At 37.3% G+C, this 26,418-nt stretch overlaps 1 protein-coding gene across 1 annotated transcript in view; it reads left to right on the top strand.

Moving 5' to 3' along the window:
• The window catches only part of zcchc24 (zinc finger, CCHC domain containing 24), a 45,655-nt gene extending 21,985 nt beyond the window's left edge, over positions 1-23,670 (top strand). The window contains exons 3-4 of the mRNA XM_007249525.4: positions 17,782-17,946; positions 19,783-23,670. Of these exons, the coding sequence (XP_007249587.3) occupies positions 17,782-17,946; positions 19,783-19,896 (279 nt within the window). The 3' untranslated portion in view covers positions 19,897-23,670. The remainder of the gene's footprint in view (positions 1-17,781; positions 17,947-19,782) is intronic.
• The last annotated feature ends 2,748 nt before the right edge of the window (positions 23,671-26,418 follow it).

Below are 26,418 nucleotides of genomic sequence, written 5' to 3' on the forward strand. Positions count from 1 at the left end.
ATCACATGGAACAACACCCGGGGAAATAGGTCTGCATTACTACGACTCTATGTGGACATAGATGGCCTTTGAGTGGGGTGGTCAGGGACAAGATATTGGTCCTCATTTATCAAACATCTCAGAGTAAAACTACTGACCTAACATCACCTCTCCTCAGCTGTCTAATATAATTCAGTTAACTTTATCTAATTCTGGATCAGCATTTTTATTCCAAGAAGTTTGATAAATATGGCATATTGTCACATGGCATTAAGAACAAAAGGTCCTAAAGCTAATGCAGTGTTAGCTCATAATAAGTGATGTAGTATAAGTAAAAAAAAAAACTTTATAAAATGGTAAATAAAATGGCATTTTCTTTCCACCACATCCCCACTCATAGCCCTCTGTGTGAGCAGCAAATATGTGTTTGTCTTTGAGCTACTTTGTTGATTTCTGTACAATTACAAACATTATTCATTACATTTTTCTTCCGTTTTTTGAACTGAAAAATCAGAAATCAGCACAAGGAAGATGCAGCATGTTCCCATCTAAAATGTGAAAAACTGTAGATTCAAACATGCTTGAATAGTTCAACTTTAGAAGGATTTAATGCACATCTCCAACCTTTACACTCAAAGTGACATTTTAAAAAGTCTTTTTTTTATAATATAGTACATGAGGAAATATATTTGTATCACTGGTTTATTTTATGGTTTTGGTATTAAGTGTTTGTACTGGTATTGAGAATCGTATAATTTCAGTAGTATTCTTACTGACTACAAAAATTCAGATATTATGAGATCCCTAGTATCTCTTTTGGGATCCCAATAAATATTCACAGAACCTTTGTTTTAACTCTTGAGTGATATGACTCAGCAGTAGGGAAGTGCACTTAAAATTCCTCCCCGAAGATCAGCTGTGTTAACTCAGCACGGCCAATCACATCCTACTCACTGACGCGTTTTCCTGTAAAGACCAGGAAGAGCTGACGTCGAATAATTAGGCCCAATGTCTGAGCGGAGACTAAACAGCAGCGACTGTGTATTTCTCTCAGGTCCACTGCGGACGGAGTGTTTACTTCACTGTTACATTCCTCTCCTTGAAGGGATCACAGAAAACAGGTCTGTTTGGAATCGTAATATCTGAGAAATGTCAGATAAAGTGCAGTCAGATAATCAGCCAAGATCAATCTCTTCCCTGTGTTTCTGGAAAGGGGGATGTACTTGTCGTGTTTGTATATTGTCCCTGATCCAGACGAAGAGAGCAGCAGAAATACCGACCGTGTATGAAAGACTGATACCGGCACTGGCTGTGACCATGACTGTCATCTTTCATTTTAAGCAGATAAGAAGATAAATATTTTTTTTAAAGATTAGATCAAGGAAATCTTTATGCTAGAAAAAATATGTTACAGAAAAGTGCTCAAAAATCAGCATGTGAGAAATAATTGAAGACAAAACTCTAAAATGTAATTACAATGTAATATCATTTAATTTCCAAGATACACAGTACATATTTCATTTTTCAGAGTTTTAAAAGTTGAAATAAATAAAGTGTTTCAGTTGTGCTGCTTATAAAAACTGCACTGCACTAAATCGAGTTTAACAGGAGTAATATATTTGATCACAAACATGCAGTTCTTTAAGTACTAGTAATCTACTTGGATATTAGATGACATGCTCAGAGAAGCACGCTGAGACAGAGTTTATAATAATAATAATGAAAATCATCCTTTCTCACCCTTATTTAATAAAAGCATAATAGCACAATGATGGGTAATTTATTTTAATTTGTGTGTCTGCTGGAAAACACTTTCAGCAATGTCAAAATGGGTACAAACAGCACTGAAAAGAAAAAGTTATAAATGATTAAAGCTGGGGGTGGTTTTGGGATCTTTTCAGTCTAACTCCTTTCAGATGTTTCTGTAATTTTCAGATGTTTTTCACATTGTCAGTGGAACACTAGCATGGTTCTTAAATCAATACTGGTCTATCTGATAATTCACAACTGGTTTTGTCATCAGACATTGAGAAGCAAGCAGGCTATTGTTCATGGAGCTTTAGTGTAAATACTTTCTGCTTTTTCTCATGGGATAAAATAAAGGACCTTAACAGTGAAAACCACATGGGAACTGCAGAATCAGCTGTTTTCTGGTGACAAGAGTAGACATCTTAATGTCAGAATTTCAGTGTCCCATTACATAGACAAAGTAAAGTATACATAAATCTGTGCTAGGTTGACTCTAGGGATGGACCCCGGATCAGTGATTTTGGGCTTGATACAGATTGCCCATTGCCATTCAGCTCAGATCAGAGGATCACCAATACAATTCAAGAGCTGAAAGAGACGATAAACTATTGAGGCTATCTTGATAATGCATCGTTGTGCAGGGCTTTTGTAATGTCCCATACATTGTATATCAGGATGAAATGTTAAATGTTAAAATGCTGTGGATCTTAAAGGAACAGCTGCACAAGCCTGTGAAGTCCCGTGCAGAACTGCACTTTTTAGCTCAAGTGTCATTTACTGTGTGTGTTAGCTCTGCTGACACTCACTGTACTGGGCTGAGTGGCATACTCTCAAGAGGGATATCTGGTTTGTTAAAAAGGCTTTACTCTGCAAAAAAGTTTGTTAGTTTTACACCCAAGAGGCATGTTAGTTTTACACATTCTACATATATATGACTTTGTGACAGATAAGGGGAAAAAGACAGACTGATGACTTTTTATTAGCAATTTTCAGCTTTGGTTACATGGAGTTCTGCAACCGTGATATAGGTCTGAGGTCTGTATATACTAATGGTATCAACTAAATTATTGTCCGATTGCATATTTGGGATAATGGTAGTCGGTATAAAAAATATTAATATTTATTTCATTTTGATCCATTTCTGCTGCTGATATAATGATGATGTTATATTTTGAGCAGCTGTACTTTTCAAAAACAGAACAAAAAAAAACAAAAAAAGCACTCATGCACAGCTTATCTACAGCTTTCTGTAGAGAACAAACATACTTACAGCTCTGGAAAAAAAAATTAAGAGACCACTTCTGTTTCAGAATTATTTTTTCTGATTTCGCTATTTATAGATATACGTTTGTGTAAAATGAACATTGTTGTTTTATTCTATAAACTACGTAAAACATTTCTCCGAAATCCCAAATAAAAATATTGTCATTTAGAGAATGTATTTGCAGAAAATGAGAAAAAAAATTTCAGACCTCAAATAATGCAAAGAAAACAAGTTCATATTCATAAAGTTTTAAAAGTTCAAAAATCAATATTTCATGCATCTTGGCATGTTCTCCTCCACCAGTCTTGCACACTGCTTTTGGATAACTTTATGCCACTCCTGGTGCAAAATTTAAGAAGTTCAGCTTGGTTTGGTGGCTTGTGATCATCCATCTTCCTGTTGAGAATATATTTCAGAGTTTTTTCAGAGCTGTATATATTTGTGTTTGAGACAAAATTGGGACTTCTCTTATTCACATACGTGTGTATGTGTATGTGTGTCAAATAATATATATTAAAAGATAGTAGCTGTGTTACCTATTCCTTAGATTTGAACACAGTGTAGCTCTGTTAGGCGTCTCCATGTTTAAACACAGTGTTTACGGCCCCACAAATGACATTTACACTTGGTAAGACCACTTGAAAAATATCAGCAGTTTACCAGCTATTTGCCTGTCACCACTGGAGCTGGAGTCAAGTGATAAACTGACTCACTGACACCAGTGCTTCAGAGTGAATCTAACACTAGTCTGTGGATCTGGCTTCAGGCTTACACTTCTTACCCTGTAGTTTCTTCTTGGGCTGGTGTTTTTGTTTTTCTTTAAATGTTGTTGATGGTGATAGAATGGCTTAATGTGATGTAAGTAAAATGTTTATGCCATATATACGGTTCTATAAAATATACTGTTAGGGAATGTTTAGGTTGGGAACACTATTTTTGAGCTTGAATCAGAGATTTCCTGTGACCTGTTTTTTGGATTATACTTGTTGACCTTTTTCTTTAATAGATGTGGTATGTCCAGTTAACATAATATATATAACTTGGACTGGACTTTGGTTAATCCCCTGCCCCTTTTAGATTTTCCTTGCAAAAGTTGAGCTCGGGAGGGACTGAGCAAATTCTGTGGTATCGTAATCACTTCTCCATTTGTTACTGTGACTGAATGTAATTTTATTGCCTATAAATCAGAAAACGGCTGGGTTTCCAAGAGCTGATTTATTGTGTGTTATGTTATTTAGTCTCCAGTGCATGCATTAATATTGAGGACTGTGCGCACAGTATGCTCTTAAGCATTGTTGTGATTATTTGGAGAATGGAGAGCAGTGCTGGTTTATAGGATCATTATTCCTGTTCCTATTGGCTACGTTTCATAAATACAGCCCTTGGTAAGGATGAAGCCGTTGAGTGCCCTGGATGATCCACATACACACAAATGAAAGTGTCATACTTGGAGTCAAAGTCCTTTCACCTTTAGCTGTCTATTATCACCTAATTTTCTTAATGAAAACCACATAAGTTTCTTTGGGGAAAAAAAAAAGAAAAATGCTTGCATCTGGGTCTGATCTGCGTGCTAACCTGGCCTGATGCATATAACACAGCTCACTTGCATTTTGTTTCCTTGCCAAAGTCAGTGTGGAGCACAGTGATTTAAGGCGTACAGACATAGACATATAAAATGTGCTGTTAAGAAAGCCATGTACAGTATGTGCAGTTTTCCCTGCTCTTCTCGCTTTGCAGAGAATGTGAATTCTTATTGCAGTGATTGTGTAATGCTAATGTTTATATTAAGCAACACTGTACAAGATAAGAACGCTTATCTCAGCAGTTACACTTCAGAAAGAGCAGCTGGCCATGGACAAAATAAGCACTCACGCATAGCCTGTCTTTGTCTGACTACAGTTTCCTGTAGAGAACACACACACACACACTATATATTTGCATTGTGAGACAAAATTGGGACATCTCTCCTTCTTGATAGAAGGCCAGAGATAATTGCACTTACAGAGTACATAAATAAATCAGCATAAATAAACAGGTGAGTAATCCGTGGCTCGATTTAGCATAAAGAGAGCCTCTCATTCAGCAGAGTTCAGTGGCTAACTCTGAAGGCTAACTCTTAGCCTGTGCGCCCTCTTTTTCAGTACCCGTCACTGTGCATGCGTTTATGCCTGCTATATTAGTCTGGAATCCATGAAATGCCAACTCCCACTGGCAGCAATCTTAACATAGCGAAGCAAACAAGCAGACCCGCAGAGGATTCTATACATTCATAATTGTTACTAGGATTTGACTAGGACTTTTTTTCCATGTATTATTGAAAAAAGAGAATAAAAATATATTTAGTAGTTGGTTGTGGTTTAGAAAGATAGAATGAAATGCAAAATATTAACCTACAATCAGGTACTTGTGATAAGGCAAATGTATTGCAGGGTTCCCACGGGTCATTAAAAAGTCTTTAAATGTCTCAAATTAAAATCTTTTTCATTAAAATGGCCTTAAATTGTCTTAAATGAGTGTTAGCGGTGAGCTAGTTAATGTTACTGGGGAAAGAACTAAGGTTAGCGGAGTTAATATCAGCGGCGAGCTAGTTAACCATACAGATGTAATATTTTTAATGTCTGAAGAATCTATACTTAATTTAAAGTTTATTTTTTACCACTTTAAAGAGTGTATCATTCAAAAATCAATATAATACTAAAGAATACAAACGACAGATTAAACTTGGTATTTCAAAACTAACTTGGAGAACTTGATTATGAAAAAATAAAGGAAGTAAAGGGAGGATATATATATATATATATATATATATATATATATATATATATATATATATATATATATATATATATTATACAAAATAGCACACAAAGTAGCACAAATCTATCAAACATGGTGGAGGCACTGTTGGGGACTTATGGCTTCCAGTGTAACTGTGCCATTGGTGTTTTCACATTAATTAAGTCACTGTTTATGGAAGTAACGTATAGATACAATAAGCAACTATACAATCTGCTCAAATTCTGTAAAATTGAGTGTATTGTTGGTTCCTTCATTTTAAGTCCACTAAAGTAGTGCAATTAAAGTGGTGCAAAATTACAAAAAGTTATGTCACTGTCCAGATACTTCTGTACTTGTGGTATATGTTTGTGTAAGTTTAAGTGTCACTCCACATTGTTGAATTCTTGACTTAAATCACACAAAATGAACCGCACTTGAATAATAAGAACTCTAATCAAACATCCAGCAACTAATTGTGTAAGTAAACATGGGATGGGAGTCTGGTCCTCTTTGGAAAGCCCGAATCTGATCTGTGTGTTTTAGCATATCTGTAAATCTATCTCTTCTGTATCCTGGCCAAGCTAAACACAGATCTGGAGAAAGTAGAGTTTTTTTTTGTCTTGCTCTACTCTGTAGGGTAATTGAGCATGTTGTATCTGGTGGGTTTGGTGTTCTAGTGCTGTGTGGAGTGGAGTCTCACGGGAGCCGGCTGAGGGGCTCAGGCTCCGAGGCCTCCATTGTTTACGTTGATGGTTTCCAGATGCTGGCAGAGGGAGCAGCCAAACTCCCGGGGCCTGCGCCAGCAACCAGGAAGCAGTCCAGCGCTATCTGGAATACTTGGAAAACATGGCGTAGCTCTGTAATAACCTAGAAAAGATTGTGGGGCCCAGCAACTCTGCTGTATTTAATTATAAATTACCACTTGGAATGAGAAATTCTCAGAATGTAAAATGTCAGGAATCAGGAATATTATAGTTAAGTCATGCAGTGCAGAGAAAATGTAGTTTTCTGTGTTTGAGGTTCTGCACTTTTGCATATTATTTTTAAAGCTGCGTGTTATCAGACCTCTCACTGAACTCCTGCATATCAGATGATTGTTGTTGGTGTACACAGAGTTTTATTATTTCCTTAATTTAATCCAAATTATATTTGCTCTGCTTAAAATAGTGCAGATAACTGGTTACTCCGCTTTCAACAGCACTGAAGACAAGCAGATGTTTCCTGTAATTACTGATCAGTCTCTCACCATTCTGGAAGGATTTTGGCATGTTTCTTTTTGTGGACCTTCGTGACATTTGCGGGTTTTTTTACGCCTCAAAGGGGTTTAGGTCTGGATATTTACAAGAGTATTCCAAAAGGTTACAGTTCTTCTTAAAGCACTCTGAAGTGGACTTAATTGTGTTCTGCTGTATGATTCAGGTGGAATATGCTATCAGCCCATGAACATATGGCCTTACATCCTGCTGTGATATTCCTCTCCAAAGTAATTATCGCTGTAAATTTCGCTAAAGTGGACAATTACGTTTCACGTCGAAAGCGTACGTGTTTAATTATCTTGCACATCAAAGAGATAGGAGAAGCAGAAGGGTTTATGCCTCACATTTCCTCAGAACCTTTCTAATTACCATTAAAACCCCTTAACACAGGCAGTGATTTTGTCTACAAAGCAAGCAGTGGTAAAAGTTAGTAATTACATGTAATTTAGTAGTCGCTGTACTTGTTTTTTTTTTGTAGTTTTGAAAAATTCTCTTGCATCTACTCGAACAACATACTGGGTTAACTATTGTACTGAACTCTGCCACTTTGACTTACAGTAACCTTTTATTGGCATATTGGCATTCTGTGGTAATCCTGTGTGTCTTATTGGTTTTCATGTATATAGTGGGATGGCAACATTAAGCACCAGACATTTAATTTGATTACAATTAAGTTTCCAAATTGTTCTCTTCAGTGTTGTCAGTGATCTCACAATGACCACAAGTAGTGCTGGCCGATATGAGCTTAAATCAGTATCACGATTAACTGAATGTTTTACCTCAAAATGATTAATGAATGATAGATTTTAATCAATGATAAATAAGGGCTTTTTTTGTTTATATAAGCTGCTTAAGTTGTTTAGTTGAATCAGTGTTTGAGTTCTCATCTATGTTGCTTTCATGGTGCAGTTTTTTAGGGAGAGTACCATACATGAACACAGTGAGAAATGTATCACCAGTATAAGCAAAAATTTGTACCACAGTATATATTTTTTTAAGATTTTAACAATTTCATCACACATGCCATGTTTTTAATTAGTCATTCATTTAATTTGAGTTTATATAGGTTTATAACTTAGAGTTTATTTCATAACATTTTTAAATTTTAAGTACAGCAAGTATAAAGTTGTATAAGTATAAAACTGTGGTATTCGCTAATTAACATAAATAAAAAACAATTAGTTGGCATGGGCAAAATTACATCAATTAGAGCTTTTAAATGTTGGTTTTGATTCCTTAAGTACCATAAATGTATATTGGGCATTTGTGTACTTGTGTACTTGTGTAGTTTCTCTCTGCAGTTGTTGGTCATCAATCTTTGAGAAGATTTTTCAGTAGTTTTCTTACCACTGCAGTTTTTTTTTTTTTTTGCTATAAATGTTATAAAAATATCCACAAGTTTAGAATAATTGTTAAATCCATTGAGATGTGAATTTAGTGTCACAGCAGATTTTGCATGGCCGTCATCACCTTCTCTTTTCAGCTTTCTTTCCTTTCACTTTTTGGAGCCAGCTCAACTCCCCTCCTAATTGCACCAAAAGAGAGAAAGGCTGACCCCAGGTCAGCTACTGAAGTTGTTGTGTCAATGCCAGCTTAACTGGTTCTCAGTAGAGTCCATACTTAATTATTTCAGAGTTCTCTCAGCACATCTGAGCGCTTGGTTTCAGGAGGACTGATTTTTCAAACACTGGGGCATTGTGAGCGTACAGATTTATCATTTAACAGCACACCTGTTCCTCCTCGTCAGTCTCTGCAACGCAGTCTCTCCCTCACAGGCATAAAAAGAGACAGCTGCACCCACAAGAAAAGGAGCCGGGGAGACCTAAGGAAACACTGGCTTCATTTAGCCTCCCTAGTGGGAATTAATAAATAACACCAGCACGCACCTGACTGGAATGCTCGCGCAAATCGGGCCTTTCGCCGAGCACTCCGGAAATCGCACACAGACGCAGCTGATGAGGGTGACACTATCATTCTTGTGTGTGAGACTCCACGGAAGGCCATCTGCAGGCTGTGCCTTGGCCTTGGCTGAATCTCCCTATCTAGGCCAGACAGAGCGCTGCTTGATCAGGCCCTCGCATTGTGATGCTAATGGAGGAGAGTTGTTGAGCACACACTGGTACTCTAACTCTGTTTACATGTATAAAGCACATGTGGGTTAGCTGACTTAAAGGCCACAATTGAGCCCTTCCCACGAAAACAATATAATAACCATATATCCCATTTTGGAGAAGGTTGCTATTTTGTTTTGTTGCTTTTTATTTCAATATAAAAAAAAAATAAAATGTGCTATTTTTAGACTAAAGCTAAAATAAAATAACTTAACATAAATAAAAGAGTATAACTGATATGTCACAAAAGAGAGAATCGGTTGATATATAATTATTATTAAAAGGAAACAAATATGAAAAGTCTCATTTTAATATGAATACATTCTTTAAAACTACATAACTTCAAGGCTTTCAAAAATACCAATAAATACTGTGTAAAGGGCCACCAAGGAAAATAATGTGTTAAACTGGTTGCGATGGGCAATATAACAGTATTTAATAGCATTGTGATACATTTTATTATCACGACTCATATATGAATCAGTTCTTGAATCAGACCTTCATTAAAGTAAATCAGATGACCTGCTTGTGGAGCTGAACATATAGTGTACTATACTATACGTTATTGACTGAAGTGTACAAAGAAATCAACAACCAAACTTGTGTAACAATCACTCTGATACTTTTACTTTTAATATTTGTATTGTTTTTAAGTAAAAAAAACTACTAATAATAGCTTTTAGACATTGTATTAACTTCTTAAGACTTTTTTTTCCTGGCACTGTACATCTCTGTATAGTTAGTGTTTAGCATTTGGAGTCAGTAACATGATAAATATTTCACATAAAGCATGAGTTATGACCGATTTCCAAGAATATATAATGAATCCAAGCGGTATTTAAAAACCATTATTGCACACTGTTCAACAAGCCTGATTATTTTCATGAGACTTCCCAACACATGCTGTTCAGACTATTGTCTGAAGCTTGCAAGAGTGGTTTGTGTGATTAGTCAAAGATTATATATGCTTTTCTTTCTGTTGGCTCCGCATTCACCACATCTATTGTGCAACTCCAAGCCAAAAAAAGTACTCCGATTTGTGTAGGCTTTTCTCCATCCCCTGCCACAAAAGATGACATGCATTTCCTAACAAAAACAAAGTCCTCAGACAGGGCCAGAGAAGTGGTTTTCAACTATTACCACCAAGAATGCACTTAAATGGCACAGTTGTCTTTCCAATAAATACTTCAAGTAAATCAAGTCTTCTGGAGCACATAAACACAAGATACAGACGAGTGAAAGATGTTTCGTAGTTGTAAACAACATAAAATTTTGTGTGTGCCACATATTTTTGGCGGTGAAATATTTTTGGCGTTGAAATATTTTCCTCTGTGGAATATGCAGGTAATCTGGTGATATTTTTCATTACTTATACAAATGTGCAAAACATGTTTGCACATGAAAATGTTGTCATTGGTGAAAAACCACTAAATTCCTCTAGAGAACCAGGCTTATTGCTTAAACAAGAAAATTTAGCCACACAAAGCTCACTCAGTAGTGAGGATTGAGGCCTCCAAGCATAAAAAAGATTGGGCATGGATTCTTGGAAAGCACTAGCAAATCATATCTGAATGTATATGCAAAATACAGCTACACATTAGGGTAGATGATGTGATCTAAATTATATTTCTTCATTTCAGTTGATAGAGTATAATTCCAGTATTAAACTGAACAATATAAAATCCACAGAAAAACTTCCACCACTTCATATAATGCACCCTGAAATGACTATGTGTTCAGAAATTATGAAAAATGTCTTATTGATATCTATATTAACGTTTAATTATTGTCCAGCTCTAGCTGCACATTGGACAGTTAGTTCACATTACTTCCATGTAATTACTTCCATAATTCAAATTAGCTGCTGCTGTCATAATGATAAGTTCATACAATGAGACAATAAATAGGAAGACAAATATGAGAATCTGAGAAATATGAGAAGTTTAATTGTAACACCTGTTAGTAACACCTTTAGTAGCTATGGTAAATTATTCAGTAACTGCTCTGGAATTAATATGTAACTTCTGTGTTCCCACATGTAGATCTTTAGGGTTTAAAGGGTTGATTAATAGTATCAATATTATTTCTTAGTAATGATTTAAATATGCATTTGTTTATAAGTCTAATAAAATAATGCATACCATTTAAAAGATTGCACAATACTGAAAAAGTATTAAAATGAATGTGAGCGCAATACAAAGAAATTCATACACTGTATTTTCTTAATTAAATCAGTTGCACTTGAAGAAAACACACTGCATCAAATAAAATTTAAAACATACATAACTGATAAACACATTGTGGTAATGTTACACAATTTTGTTCAGCTAGTAAACATTGTAAAATGGATTCATTAAAAACGGTTTATCTTTTAAAACATTTGGCAACACAGAATAAAAAAAATAAGTCAATTATGCTTTTGTTTTTATGTATATTTAAATTATGCAGTTAAATTTAATCAAGTAATCAATTTTAATGATACTTTAACAGTATGTTTAACTTACTTTATTGCATAACTATGACAGTTCTTTCAGTCTCTAAACCTTCAGCAATGTTTATTATTGTACTTGAATGACATCATCCACAGAGAATGCCCCAGAACTTTAATGCAATAATCAGTTATTAATTGTCAGAAAGATTGTGCTTTTATTACATATTCAAGTCTTTTTTTTTTTTTTTTTTTTTACAGTTCTTTACCCCAACATTATAGGCCCAACATTCCTCTGCTGTTTGATGTGAAGATGTATCAATCATCCGACAGGTCTTTTCCAGTGATAATACACTGAATCGATTGTGCTCAACAGTGAATGTTTCAGGTTAGCACTTTCCTCCGGCCCTCGTTTGCTAACCTATAGTCCTAATTCAAAGCAGATCAGTGGTTTTACGATGGGGGTTAGTGTTTTCTCGTGTTATACCAGTGTGGAACCCATCTGCTTCTGATTTCCTCCCCCCCTCTCAGTCCTGTAGGGCTTGATTGGAGGGCCCTCTCCAGCTGCGAGCGATGACTGCCGAGCTGTGGTATTTGTCCTGTTGCAGGGAGGTTGGCTCTGTTGCTGGATCCCAGCCCCCTTCACTCTCCTTAGGGAACACAGCTGGAGGGAGGAGGAGGGGGCGCTCAAATTGAATTCCCCTCTCTTACCTCTCCAGTGACTGTCACTGCATACATATCTCTAATGTCCGGAGTGGCCCTCGCTGCAGGACCATTGTGTTTTCTGTTACTTCTGGAGTTTGTTTCTGCGAAAGCTGAAGGTGAAACTGATTGCAGAACTAATGTGAATCTGTTGGTTCTATTAGATTAGACTTAGCCAGTCATAATGCTTCATTCATTGTGTTTAACGAGAGTTTATTTGTCTTGAGACATTCTTGACGGTTCTCTTGACAGGCTACGTTCACATTACAAGCCACATGTTGCTCAAATCCGATTTTCTGCTTAGATCTTGACGGTTCACGTTCACAATTGTAAGTGACCTGTACCTGTTAATGTGAACGAATCTGTCCCTGAAACGCCTTACATGCACACATTAATACATGTATAAATGTCACCTTTTTCACCAGGCGGTTTGCTTTTGCTGTTTTTGCAGCTATAGCTGCACAGCTGCACCAAGAGATGTGTGGGTATGAGAGAGAAGCATGTAACGCATTCGTAAAAGCAAAAAGAAAAGATGCATGAATTCCGATGAGACCGTTCACATTCATGTCACATGTCCATGGATCGCCTACATATCCGATGTAGGACCACATATGAAAGTGAATCATTTCATGGCACGTTCACACAGCCATGAAAAAGTCTGATCTGACCCACATTGAGCAAAAAATCAGATTTGAGTCATTTCAGCTTGGTAATGTGGATGGAGCCTTAGAATCTCAGAATAGGCCTGAGGTAAATAACGTGCTATCAAACATCAAGATGTGTTCATCTTAAAGTTTTCTTCTCAAATAAACGCTCAGTTTCAGAACCTAATTTTAGTCTCTTGTACTGAGGCTTTATATATATAAATTAAGCTGTAAAAAAGGGTGTATACCATATATTGAATACATTGTTTTTTATCTCCGAAAAATATGAGCAGTTTAGTTTGATAATTCACATTGAAATGATAAAAAAGAGGGCTTTATCTTGGTCTGCTCTTTAAAGAGATACAATATAGGACAGCTCCTCTGACAGGGCACATGTATTAAAGTGTAACAGTATTTTAGGGGCATGGTCCCTAAAGTCACAGTAACATACATGTTTAATTTTAAGGGATATTAGTGAGAGGTTAGAAAAACCTGGTAATGTAAAATAAATAAAATAAATGTTTTGGATACAAAATCCCACACAAATGGCATAAATGTTCCTCCGGGTGAAAAATTACAAGAAAAATGTAGGCTACAGCCTAAACTATTGCTGACACAGAAAGAACCAGAGACCTGAAACAGCTACCTCAGACAAACTAGTCATTATTGATTCATTTGACCAGCAGGCTAAGACAACTTCCAGCTTGCTGTGTCTATATAAGCCCTCTGTGAAATTCAGGCTGAAGTAGTCACTCTGCTTTTACAGCATTGCACAGAGTTCAACTGTGTAAACATGCAACTAAAGTGCAGAGACTCTGGCATCAGTCTGTAATTCCACTTGTGGTGTTTGCTGGTGTAGTGTGTTCTGGGAGAAATAATATCATTTCTTTTAAAATTGTTTTCTTTGGAAAACAGACTCTTTGTTGTGCTTCAGCTGGTGGTAATATATTTTTTCTGAAAAATCTGTATTAAAAACAGTAATAAAAAACAACCAGTCCGAGTTTATGAGTTGGATCCAGAGTTTCCTGTCCTAATAATTAGTTTTAAATTAGTTTTAAATGTTCTTACACTTTAAGATTTAAGCTGCTCAGGGCTAAGATCGTAAAGGTAGCTAAGGCCACTTAGCTTTAGCATTTGTTTGTTTACCAAAAGATTGGCTGCCTTTCTTTGTGTAAATATCACAAGTGAATCTTCTGAGGCTTTTTATGGTCTCACTATGGCTTTTATTTAATGCAACACTATCACAATGCTGTGTGGTACATTGTGTCACTGTGCTGGTGCAGGTTTGTGTGCCTCTCTTATAAATATAGGTTTTGAACATTTGGATGAAAATTATTTGCCATTGTTGCAACATTAAATAATACAAAATCAAACAATATATCTACAAAACATGCAGATATTTTTATACAATGCTTTTATTTATCCAGTTTATGTTCAACCTTGGGAATACAGTTATCTAAACAATGTGTAGAATTCTATCAAGTCAATACTGATGATACTTTCCAGTGATGATACTACACAATGATACTTTCCCTGTCTAACAGGTCCAGTGAATCATCATGCTGATCACACCAGCCCTCTCCCACACACTCAATTAGTCTGAAATCTATTAAAAACGCAACCAAAATAGGTCAAGCTGCTGTAAACAGAATATCATGTGTGTCTCCTGGCAGAGGCCCAGGGCATGCTGCGGAGCACTGATGCATAGATAGAGGCTTTTTTCACATTGCCTAAGATTCTTAGCAATGCGATTAAACAGAGTTGTGAATTTTCCCCAAATACTGGTCAGATTTCTTTCAGAGGGAAGCACTAACTTAAGAAAACTTATGTAGTCATGTCTGGTCATGGACCGGTATTTTGAAGGCTGAATAGCTATTCAGCTTCTCGGCTTGTTTTGCAGTTGTTAAGTTTAAAGCTTGTTTTGTAGTCACAAATATAATATGTAGTCATAATAGTATCTAGTATCTAGATCAAATCTAAGATGTTCACTGTCGCTATGCAACCAATAGCTGAGAAATGTAATTAATTATAATAGTAAGGAACTGAACTATTTATTTAGTTAAAGTTAACTTCTTATCCTTTTAAACACTGACTTTTGGTCAAATCAGTGCTTTAGTATTTAGTAAATGTATATGAACAAAAGTATTATTTTAGACCTTTATTTTAGTGAAAGACTTGGTGGTTCTAAAGTGCTTACTGAATCCGATCATGGGGCTGTAATAGGAGGCCACTATTGCAACAAGACTGTTCTTTAAATTCTTTCCCTCCTAGATATCCCACATCAATTTTGAGTGTTTTAAGTATTATTAAAGTTATTATGGGAGCATCATAGGCCAATTCACTTATGCATCAAACCTACACTACAGCAGCAGCTGTGATTGGCTCGCCAAGCCTTGTGTTCCCGCCCACGCATTCCTGTCTTTGCGTTTTTAAATGCAGTGTAACACAGTAGTGGACAAATAAATGCAGAAGCATAAAAGCGCACAGTGGCATAAGGCACTTGCACAGGCTACAATGTAAAAAGCACACTACATAAACGCAGGAGTATAAAAACCAGCCTTCAGTAACTGCAGAGTTCCAAACCTGCTGTTAGAGCTGCAACAGAGCGCCCAACTCAATACTGATGCCAATAGATTTAGAATGGAACATCATGCAAACAAACTTGTAATTGCATTGTGTACATATCCCAGTACATTTGTCCTTAAAGAGTGTGTTACATTAGATATTCATTACTACAAGAAGAATAAAAAAATGTATTTTAAATGTTTTAAAAGTTCTGCTGTTGACAGGAGCCCGCACTGTTATAAACACTCTTTAAAGTCATCAAGTCATGCTATATCATGTGTAACGTCAAAGAACAGGGCATTACAGCATTGTAAAGACATTAACCAGAGATTTCAGTTACACCTAAAGCTTAATGAAGCTCAACAATGGAAAATATGAATCAAATGGGCTGAAGTCAGTTATGCTGTTGGTTTTATTATTTTCCTCGCCCTAGAGCTCCACACCCACGCCGGTCCTTAAGTGGACTAGTGGCGCAGTCGCTAGCGTGACCTTGCGTCAGTCCATTTCTGAACTTCAGAGATGTAGCCAGAGCAAAGCTCAGAAGTCATGGTTTCCAGCTGCTGTCAACTGAGGAGATGGTTTGTTGACAGTGGTTGAGTCATATTGTTTAAGGTTGGCGAGGAGAGCCTATCGCATGGAGCATGCGTGTCGTGACGCATTATGCTGGCTCTTTACACACACTGGAGCAGATGCTGATGATTTCACCTCCCATTACTCATGCGGGACCAAAGTAACATATCCACCCTGCTCGCTCATCCCCAGTGCAAACTGGAGCCAGCTTCAGGCTTCATTCCTACTTCACAATGAGGTTCGAGCCCCCGGGACAGGAACTTTGATATGATAGATTTCACATGGGTAGAGTAGAGCCTCAAAAGAACGTTTTTTTTTCCTCTTCTCTCACCTGTTTGAAATGCCGCACTTGTTTAGAGGATCTTGGGATGGAAAATGTTGTCTGCCTGGTGATTATGCCACTTTCTCTAGCGCTCTTGCTCTCGCTCTCTCTCACCCACCACAGCCTATTTTCCCACTCTTTACCCGTCTCTTTAAAGACATGATTGAAAGGGAACATAATGATGCACACATGTTGAACTTCATTACCAGAACACATGCAGAGACCACACCACATTCATCTGTAAAGCCTTATTTACTGTCAGATTATTGAAATCTCTGGGATAGCTCATTTAGAGTGCTCAGATTTGAGTGATGATTTGATATCTAAAGGGTCTTGCATCAGCTTTTATTTCTGTGGTTGTTGCTGTAGCATTTATTGCCTGCAGTTCTTAATAGGGATAGGCAGATCCTTTTTTTTCATTTCGTGACAAATACTTTTCTGAGCAAAACACTATCCAACTGTGTAATTAGTCTTATTCAATTTAATTTAATTTAATTCAATTTAACCAACTCTTGTTCTAGAAAACAAAAGCAGGTATTGGGTGTGAATCACTCTTCCCCTTTTTAGTGAATTCAGTTTGTCTGTAGTCTGCACCTCTTTAAAACATTCATTGTTTATTATTGGATTTGACATCGCTTAATAAATTTGAGTTGTTTTCTAATTTTTGTTTGTTTTAGCCTTTCTCCGAATTTGGAGATCTCCCACAGTGATGACATAGAGCTCTTGTTTGTGACACACCAGGGAAACTGAGTTTTCCCTTTTGTAGTTATTGTGGCTTAGATATTGAATCCAGCATTGACTCACCATGTTGACACCACGCCCAAGTCTGTTTGAGAATAAATTCTTGTGTTAAACAGCCCCTTAGTGCAAATGAAACAAATACTTCCAATACCAACAAAGCCTTGGCTGTAGTTCATGTAGCATGGTTTGTTCATCTTCTCATTGGACTGGTAATTAAAAACGTCTATAAAGCACAGCACTTAACATTTGTTTTTTATAAAACAAAATGCACTTTTTGCCCTTACGGATTGTTATATAGTGGATCGTCTGTAGAGTCGTACTCACAGGCCATAAAACAAGCCCCTGGCCTAGCCTTGCTGTTTAATACTGTCTCCCAGGTTGCATTCAAAACATTACATTAGAGCTGCAGCATATGGACCGGGCCGCGGTTATGAGCGCTCGCAGCTTGTTAAACTAGTCTTACTTGATTTTGACTGCACTGTGCCAAGAGCACAGGTGATAGTAATTCACTGACGGAGGACAGAATCAGGTGACATAAATTCTTCCACTGTGGGCAGAGCTTCAGTCCAGACTTACTTTCATATCCACTACTGATCAGAAGAGCTTGATGATTTGATTGCTTGCAGACTGTAGTAACAGGCTTTCCTAACTGTACCTCCCATGCCGTTTCAGGCCCGTCCCAAAGGTGAAGGACTGACACCCTATCAGGGGAAAAAGCGATGCTTCGGAGAGTACAAATGCCCCAAATGCAAACGGAAGTGGATGAGTGGAAACTCCTGGGCAAACATGGGACAGGAATGTATCAAGTGCCACATCAACGTGTATCCTCACAAACAGGTACAACACAGCTTTAACTATGTTTTCCAGTTTCAGATCAACATGTCCTGTGGAAGCCCATAATTGAGTTAGTATGTGTGCGTGAGAGTTTGTCTGTGTGGAAGAGTCTCATGCTCAGTCGAAAGCATATTTGTGTAATGTACACACAAACAGCGCAGTCTTTAGAGGAATTTTTGTGGTGGATGAAGCCCCATGGGCCTACCTTTGAAACTCGATATCCAGAACTTGATACTGCTTCAACCGTGTGTTTCCCCTTCCAGGAAATACACATATGCAAGGCAGGAGAGGGACTCGCTCTGACTAAGAAAGAAAAATAGTCCTGCATAGTCACACTAATCTCTGCACTAAAAGCACTGCTGCTTTCATTATTGCTTTAAAAAGGACAACATGCCTCACACTAAGGCCTCTCCGCTGAACTGCTCTAAGTTTAGTCTCAGTTCCAGGCGTCTAAAGACGTACTCGATGAAGGAGTAAATATAGTAGCGCGAAGAAGGAAACATTCATTACACCCATTGTCATCAAATGTGGCTTTAAGATTCAAGCGAAACCATCGTTTGTTTGGAAGCAGCTGGTGGGAAATGCATGCTCTTTCCATGATTGTGTTGTGGTTAGCTCTTCTCCTGCAAGCAAATTCTTTGCCTTTTCAGCATCACCCACTTAACATATTTCCCTCAAGTCAGCATGTGAGATGTGTAGTACACCCCCGTGGATATCAAAGAACCTCTATGGGTGCATAGCTGACTCCTGTTCTTGGAATCCAAGCATTCACATAAAGTGGATGTGTGCATATAGTTTTATTGTTTTCTCATGGTGCAAAGCTGTTACGACTTTAGCCCTAGCAAAGTGTTACACGTTCCCCCCCCGATAGTTCCTGCCGGGTGATTAAGTGAACGTGTCTCAGCAGTGGCCTTTGCCATGCTATCAAGTAAAATAGCCAGGCCTGTGCCAGAAGCTCACTCTAAGCGCATTAGAGGGCTAACTGCTGCAAGCTCTGTTTCCATCAATCTCCAATTTAACGCCTTTCCCTTGGAGCACGACTGACATCTTTACAGTAAGAGCGGACGAGAAACAGAGGTACGACGCAAAGTCCCCCAAAGCTTCCTGCTTGAGTGAGCTTTTCTGTTGTTTGGCAGGAATTCCTTCCAGTTATTGAGCACATCGGCCAAATTCTTAATCCACAGTGGTATCCGATATTCCCTAATATTATCATTCACAAAGCCCTTCGCTCTTGAGCAAACACTCCAGCCTAATGCTACATTGTCTCCTCCCAATGGCCCGTGTTAACCTGGTTTTCCGTATTTTATAAAGTACAGCTGAGACACACTGGAAAGAATAACAGGATTGTAAAAAGATCCTGCAACAACAATGGGTGGGAAAACAAATGATTGTAGAAGTATTGTTTGTGATCAACAGCCAAAAACGGCTGGCTCTCACTGCTCTTCTCTGGGTCTTTTGCATAATTTCCAAGAATAAGATTCACCACCTCGATTGTCACGCTGCTTTGTAGGAACAAGCATTCCGGAGAGATGGAATCCTGAACGCATTTCCAATAACTGAGAGCAGCTTTTTCAGCATATTTCCGAGATCAGGGTATATTATCTGATACCAGTCCTAAGTAAATGTTTGACACACCCTGCTGATGGAGCAAGACTGTGCCTTCAAGGCCTCGTCTCAGCCGTTCTCAGGAGATGTGGCCTTGGTCAAGTACTGAGGGAAGGAATAGGCTATATTATGGTGAGAAGAGTATGAAGGACGGCCCACCTGGAATAATAGGCATGAGAAGGCCGTTTTACTCTGACTGTAACGACAACATCTTTCATTCTTCCATTCTTGCAGCGTCCTCTGGAGAAGCCCGACGGCCTGGACGTCTCTGACCAGAGCAAGGAGCACCCGCAGCACCTGTGTGAGAAGTGCAAAGTCCTGGGCTACTACTGCCGCCGTGTGCAATAAGGACCAGTAGGTCCCTGCCCACTCCTGCCTTCCTCTCCCTCTGCCCCCTTCCCCTCTGACATACCCAGCAAGTGCTCCATGAAACAAAAGTGAGATGTGCCAAAATGTTATTGTAAATATTGCTAGTTCTAAAATGGCCTCGTCTATCGGCAGTATCGAACGAATTTGATTTATATGTATAATCGACTATTAAGTTTGTGTTTGGAAGTGTGTCACTGACAGTATTGATATCCATACCAGACACAATGGCTGACCTCAACATTGTGCTCTCTGACTGCGTGTTTACAGACTCTGTCTTCATTTTCCCTGCCAAGTGAACTACGTGGATGTGCTGAGTGGTATAAGTGTTATATTAGTTCAGTCAGACAGGGCCTGTAGTGTGCCTTGCAGTATTCTTTGGGTCAACAGCACACCATTTTAACTGTGAATTAACAGGGGATATTGTACTCGTCATCCCTAGCTTTTATGTTGCATATTTATTTGTGTTGTTTTTATATCATCGTGCAATTGATTCAACTAAACTGGGATATTTACGCCTGTGTGTGTTTGTGTGCACAGGGATTATCTAACCCCACCTCTTGCCATTAAAAACTACTGTAGGATAGAATTGTCTTGTATGAAATTCAGCAATATCAAGTTCCTACTTTTAACATATATATATATATACTTGTGCGTTTCAACATGCATATAAACTGCGATGCTAAAGCAATCAGCTAGCTAAAATTAGAATAGGTCTAGTATAGTATGTCAACAGCTTATGCAACAGTTTTCATCTGAGCAGCCTGAGTAGCCTATTGGATGATGATAAATATGACATGTTTGTCATTTTTATCATTCATCACAAAACCACAAGAGCACAGCCTTAGCTGGGACAAAATCCTTAGTTTGTCTCAGGATAGAAACTGCATTGGAATTACATATTACACATCTTTTATTTGTATGCCGCTCTTCTATTTAGATGACATGATGGTGATGGCCTGCAAAAGACAGGCTTCTAGCCTTCTATCTATGCAATTCTACATTGGCCTAATTTTTAACATAGCTCGAGTGCTCCGTCTTTGTTGTGTATAAGTAGCATTTATTAGTGGATTTAAAAGCATTTATTTCTTTTACGTGTCAAGAAATGGCCTTCCTGGCTCAAAACAAATACAGATTTTTTTCAAATACTTTGTTTTAACGATTCATTTGATATAATGTGGCCTTATTTTGATATTTATAGAGCATTTAGAGGTGTTTAGATGTACATGTGTTTAATACATCACATGAAGATGCCTTCAGAAATCTAAAGATGTCTTGTGACATCACATAAACAATTTAGCTAGCATCGCCTCTATATGAAAGATTAATCACATCACAGCTGTATAAAAGCTTTGCTGTTTATGTACATTTCCGAATTACCAACACAACTGACAAATGATGGATTTAATCCCATCAAAACTGTGATTTTTTTAAAGGAAATAATGACCTGTCTAGAAGCAGAGGAGGTAACACTTGGCTAAAATGTGAGATAAGGAAAAAGTATGTTATGTTGAAAAGTCTTTTGAAAGGTCTGTATCGGACGAGATGTGGGTTTGGTAGTAGCCGGTCATAGGACACAGGACATTTTGGAAGTATTTGAGGAATGTTGTACAGTGCAGAGATTTTATATTGAGAGGAGGATATAAAACATTTATTTGAGAGATATAAAGATCATTGAAGGATATACTGTAGTTTACCTCTTAGCCTGAACGATTCGCTCTTGTACTATTACATGACATACTAATTGGTCACATTTTGACTGTGATCAGAGAGCATTTAATATTTTATAACATTAAATGTAGCTTTATTTTGTATAACGAAGGTCGTTTATGGACACATTTGTAAGCATTTGCTGACAGAAGTTATTGAGGGCAGAATATTGTCTCGACAAAGTTGTAAGCCTAGATGTACATATGACGTAAGTAAGATGTTTCTTGGTATATAGAATGTGTATAATTGTTTACTAAACATTGGAAGTCATAACCTCATATGAATATAAATATATATATATATATTTTATGTTGTCTGAAATTGATCGTTTTCTGATTTGTAGAGACAAACTATTTGAAGCAAAGAAGCAAAACCATACCTGAAGGGATAAGTCCAAAATGCTTTATATGATAATGATGTGAACTGTTGGGATGTTAGATAGGGTAGATAGTGTCTCATGCTGGTCTAAGATGTGAATTTATGGGGCGGCGATATAACGAACCCATTAGCACTGAAAACAGAGAACCAACTACATAATATTCCCATCCCTCCATTAGGGGCTGTGGGTGCATTAGGCTTGATTTTCTGATGATAATTCCAATCAGAATGTTGCCTGTTGCTGAGGAATGAGCAGTGAGATAGAAATGAGATCAGTCTCTCACAAAATGGCTCTCGGCAAAGCAGGTCATCCTGTTCGTTTTCTAGTGGAGCTCCTTCATTACTCAATAAATGTAGTTTTACTGTGGACTGTTGTTGCTAATAGCTCCTCTGTGCACACATTGTTTCATGCCAAGTTTCACTTCCAGCCTCATTTAGGATGGAAGGAGTTATACTGTGTTTTGATTAACACCATTGTAGGAAATCAGCCAGAGGCTGTTTTTCTCAGTAAAAAGCAATGTGGCTTCAGTGTAATCACTGCCGATTCTTAATCGCTTAACACAAAGCTGTCTCCCTGCATCACTGGGATCAATCGAATTGACTGTTAGTAGCCTTAACGTTTGAGCAAAAAAGAAAAGAAGAAGCTATTCTACTAAATAATTAGCTTAGCATAACGTAGCATTTGAACATGCTTTCAGACTAAAACTAAAGTGGATGGGGAGGAGTATGATGTTACTCAGCTCAGCTTGTTTCTAATAAATGTAAAGGAAGAACAGATGACTGCAGATTACTCAGATGATGGATGGTGATAACTTGTTAGCCTTACATATTGGAGGTGTTTAACTTTAGCCTTAGCCTAAGCCCTGTGATGTTCTAGTCCTGCTCCAACAGCCAGAGAGTCCTGGAGCGGTCGGAGGTAGCGATAGCGGTAGTGTACATGCATTTACAATACAAGTGCTTTCGCGCGTGTTTGTCTTGAATTACGTATACTTGACTTTTATAGCTTACTTTCAGTGTAAACTTATTTTCTATGAAAGATATGTGTATTTTGGAAACCAGTAAAGATGTTGAAAATTTTGCAATTTAAAATTGGATGCGATTTTGTTTTCCCTTTCAAAGAGAGACAGTTCTATGCTTGTTTTGTGTATATATTTCGACGGCCATCATTTTCAAGTTAGCTATGTTGAAATGTTGTGATGCAATATTAAAATTGTTTTTTAAAAAAAGGGCAGATTGCTGAGATGCAAAAGAGCTGGGAGTTTTTACGTTGTTTTACAATGATCTTAGGTCGTATCCTACAGAAATATTTATGGAAGGTCTTTCTACAGTTTTTTTTTCTTTTTTGTATAAAATGCAACAAAACTACACTATGAAGGAAATATTGATGTCTACGTAGAATATTATTGGTTGGTACATAATTATTATGCCCTTACAAGCCATTTTATTTGTGTTTTGTTATCTTAGATATTATCACAGTAACTTTACCCATTGCAAATGCTTTAATATGCCTGAATATGAAAATCATTGTGTGTGTGTTTGTATGTGTGTGTGTGTGTGTGTCTGCTGAATAGCACAATTGTTTGACAGTTAGCAGTTCTAGGAAAGCAATAACGTAACAGTTTAGATATAACACTTAATATAAAAAATAGAACAGAAAAGAAGAGACTCACACCACTGTATAAAAAAAAACTGTATCAAAACTGTGAGCTCATGTTTTTCATGGTCACCAGTTACTGCAAGTCAGAGAATGGTTATAAGAAAAAAAAATATTTTCTTCATCTTTATGCAATTAAGATTACTTCACTTTTCAATTGTGTGAGACAAAGAACTGTAGTTGAGTTTGCATGTGCATGTTTTAACTGATTTTTTAAAAAGTATACGTTTGTGCAATGTATTTTATTTAATATTAGTTCATGTAATTTCTCAGAAGTCTTTTTCATAGAGTTCACCTGACTAATAACTGATTGTTACAATTAAATGCCTTTATTCACTACTAGGGTATACCAATTAATACATACATATTTACTGAATGTATTGATGACTCTCTCATTAGATACTCATGTTTATGTTCTTGTTCGTAATGTCTGTAACATATTTGAGATCATACTGAATTGGACAGAGCAACAGAGGGGGTGATAAAAGACTGTACTAGAAGAATAAAAAAGAGAAAAACTCTGTTGCTTAACGTCCAAGAAACGGCATTCCGATATGTGCCTTATTAGTTAGGAAAACTGAATACTTTGTGCTTTTAGGGGTTTGTTGAATTAAAACATTGAAACTAAATTAAAACGGTTTGTGTGTTGTCCCTGCTTTTACAGTCTATTACATATCGTCAGTGTTTTAATGAAAAACATGCATCTCCAGAGGGGTGTGTTTAGAGGAAAATGTAAAAATGTTCTTAACTTTTAATAGAAGTCAATGTTAAACAAAAGATGATTCAAAGTATTTAGAGCGTTTCTATGGGTTTATTTATCCAGAATTATTTGCACTGTGTACATTTTATTTTAACCCTGATTAAAATAAAAACATGGACAAAAATGCAGATGCATGTTTTTCATTGAACATCATTAATATACAGCAGATTTCTGTTCTGTATCTTTTCTGTTCCCGCCAGCTATACTGTAGGTGTTTCAAGATTTCAACACATGAGTTGACCCCTCTCCGAGTCGCTGAGAATTGGGAAACTCACTTCATCTCAGATCTTCCTCTTGGGAGGCAGTATGGTCTTGATTAATTACTTAGATACGGTCCGAGGGAGTGATGCCTGTGTAATAGAAATCCAGGATTAAAGCCTCGGGAATGGCGGTCATTCTGATATCAGGTTCATATATTGCTGAAAGCACTGAGGAAGAGATTTCCTTTAGATCATACTTTACGAGCACTTCACTGAAGCCCGTTTATTTTATCTTTTCTATACGGCGCGCACTAAAGAAGACTTATGCTCTCTTTTTTTTAGCAGTCGTCTAATTGCTTGTAATGATTGTAAACATGTGAGTGCTACATGAGAACGATAGACCTTGGCAACGGCACTGGCTTTCCTCTCCGGGCCAAGTTTCCGTAATTGGGCTACATATTCCAAATCACTAAAACTTCACAAGAGGGTGGAGGCCCAAATTATATGAAGTTTGTTACAACAATGCAGACTCAAACAGAACGGGATCGAGCTGGTCTCTATAGCAACTCTGTAATCGGAGAAGTCAAGCAAACGGTGTGACCTCAGCCTGCATATGGTTTCGTTTAGGAGAGAGGACTGTTTTTCCACAAAAGCTTCATAATTTACTTTCATAAAGCATTGCTGTGATAAGCTACACCTCCACCAAGTGAAGACTAGTTGACAGTTACTGTGATGGGGATTTTGGCCTACAGGCCGTACAGAATAAATAAGCCAATCTGTACTGAAGCTGGAGAAGCTTCATGGTCACAGGTATGATGTCACATCCTGAGGGACAGGAAGTCTTGTCTAAAAAAAGCTTTGGCATCAATCTCAGGAAACTTTTTAAAAAGCGTGGAAGAAAACCAAATGAACAGTTCAGAAATGGTGCCTCTGGAAAAAAAAATAAGAGACTACATAAAATTATGATTTTCTTTGATTTTATAAAATTAAAAACCTCTGGAATGTAATCAAGAAGAAGACGGATGATCACAAGCCACCAAGCCAAACTGAACTGCTTAATTTTTTGCACCAGGAATAGCACAAAGTTATTCAAAAGCACTGTGTAAGACTGGTGGAGGAGAACTGGGAAAACTGTGATTAAAAACCAGGGTTATTCCACCAAATATTGATTGGGTTTTTTTTTGCTAATAATTGCTCTAAACAACATTAGTTTTATTTGGAATTTGGGAGAAATGTCTGTAGTTTGTAGAATAAAATGATGGTTCATTTTACTTTTAGAACAATTAGATACCAAACATTCCACAAACTACAAAATACCAGTACATACAGTAGATGAATAATTCATTTTTTCATGTGGTCTTTCACTTTCCAAAGTCTTTAAGGCCTCTTAACTTCCTGTTCGTGATCATGATTTACTACAGCTGGTATAGTCTCTCTGAGTTCAAATAAACAGACTAGTTTGAAGCCACTCACTGGATTGACCAACTCGCAGTAGAATGGGAAAGTCATCAGACTTTATGAGATCAGCTCTCTGGCTCATGTCTAAACAACTGCAGATTTCAAGATTATCCATTCAAATATGTTATTGGAAGTTTTAGTCTCTTTGGCAAGGTCTTGAACTCCTTGAAGAACTGGAAGCTCCCATGAACACCAGTGTCACTGTCTGCACTTTTACAATGCCAAGGGCTCCAAAATAGGCTCCGTAAAACTCGACAGAGTTTTGCTCAAGTTTAAATTTGACCGCATGGACAAAGAAAAGACCTTCTGAAAGAACGTTTAATAGTCAGATGAGACCATTAAGA

This window comes from Astyanax mexicanus, chromosome 7 (assembly GCF_023375975.1).
Source record: "Astyanax mexicanus isolate ESR-SI-001 chromosome 7, AstMex3_surface, whole genome shotgun sequence".
Classification (NCBI taxonomy): domain Eukaryota; kingdom Metazoa; phylum Chordata; class Actinopteri; order Characiformes; family Acestrorhamphidae; genus Astyanax; species Astyanax mexicanus.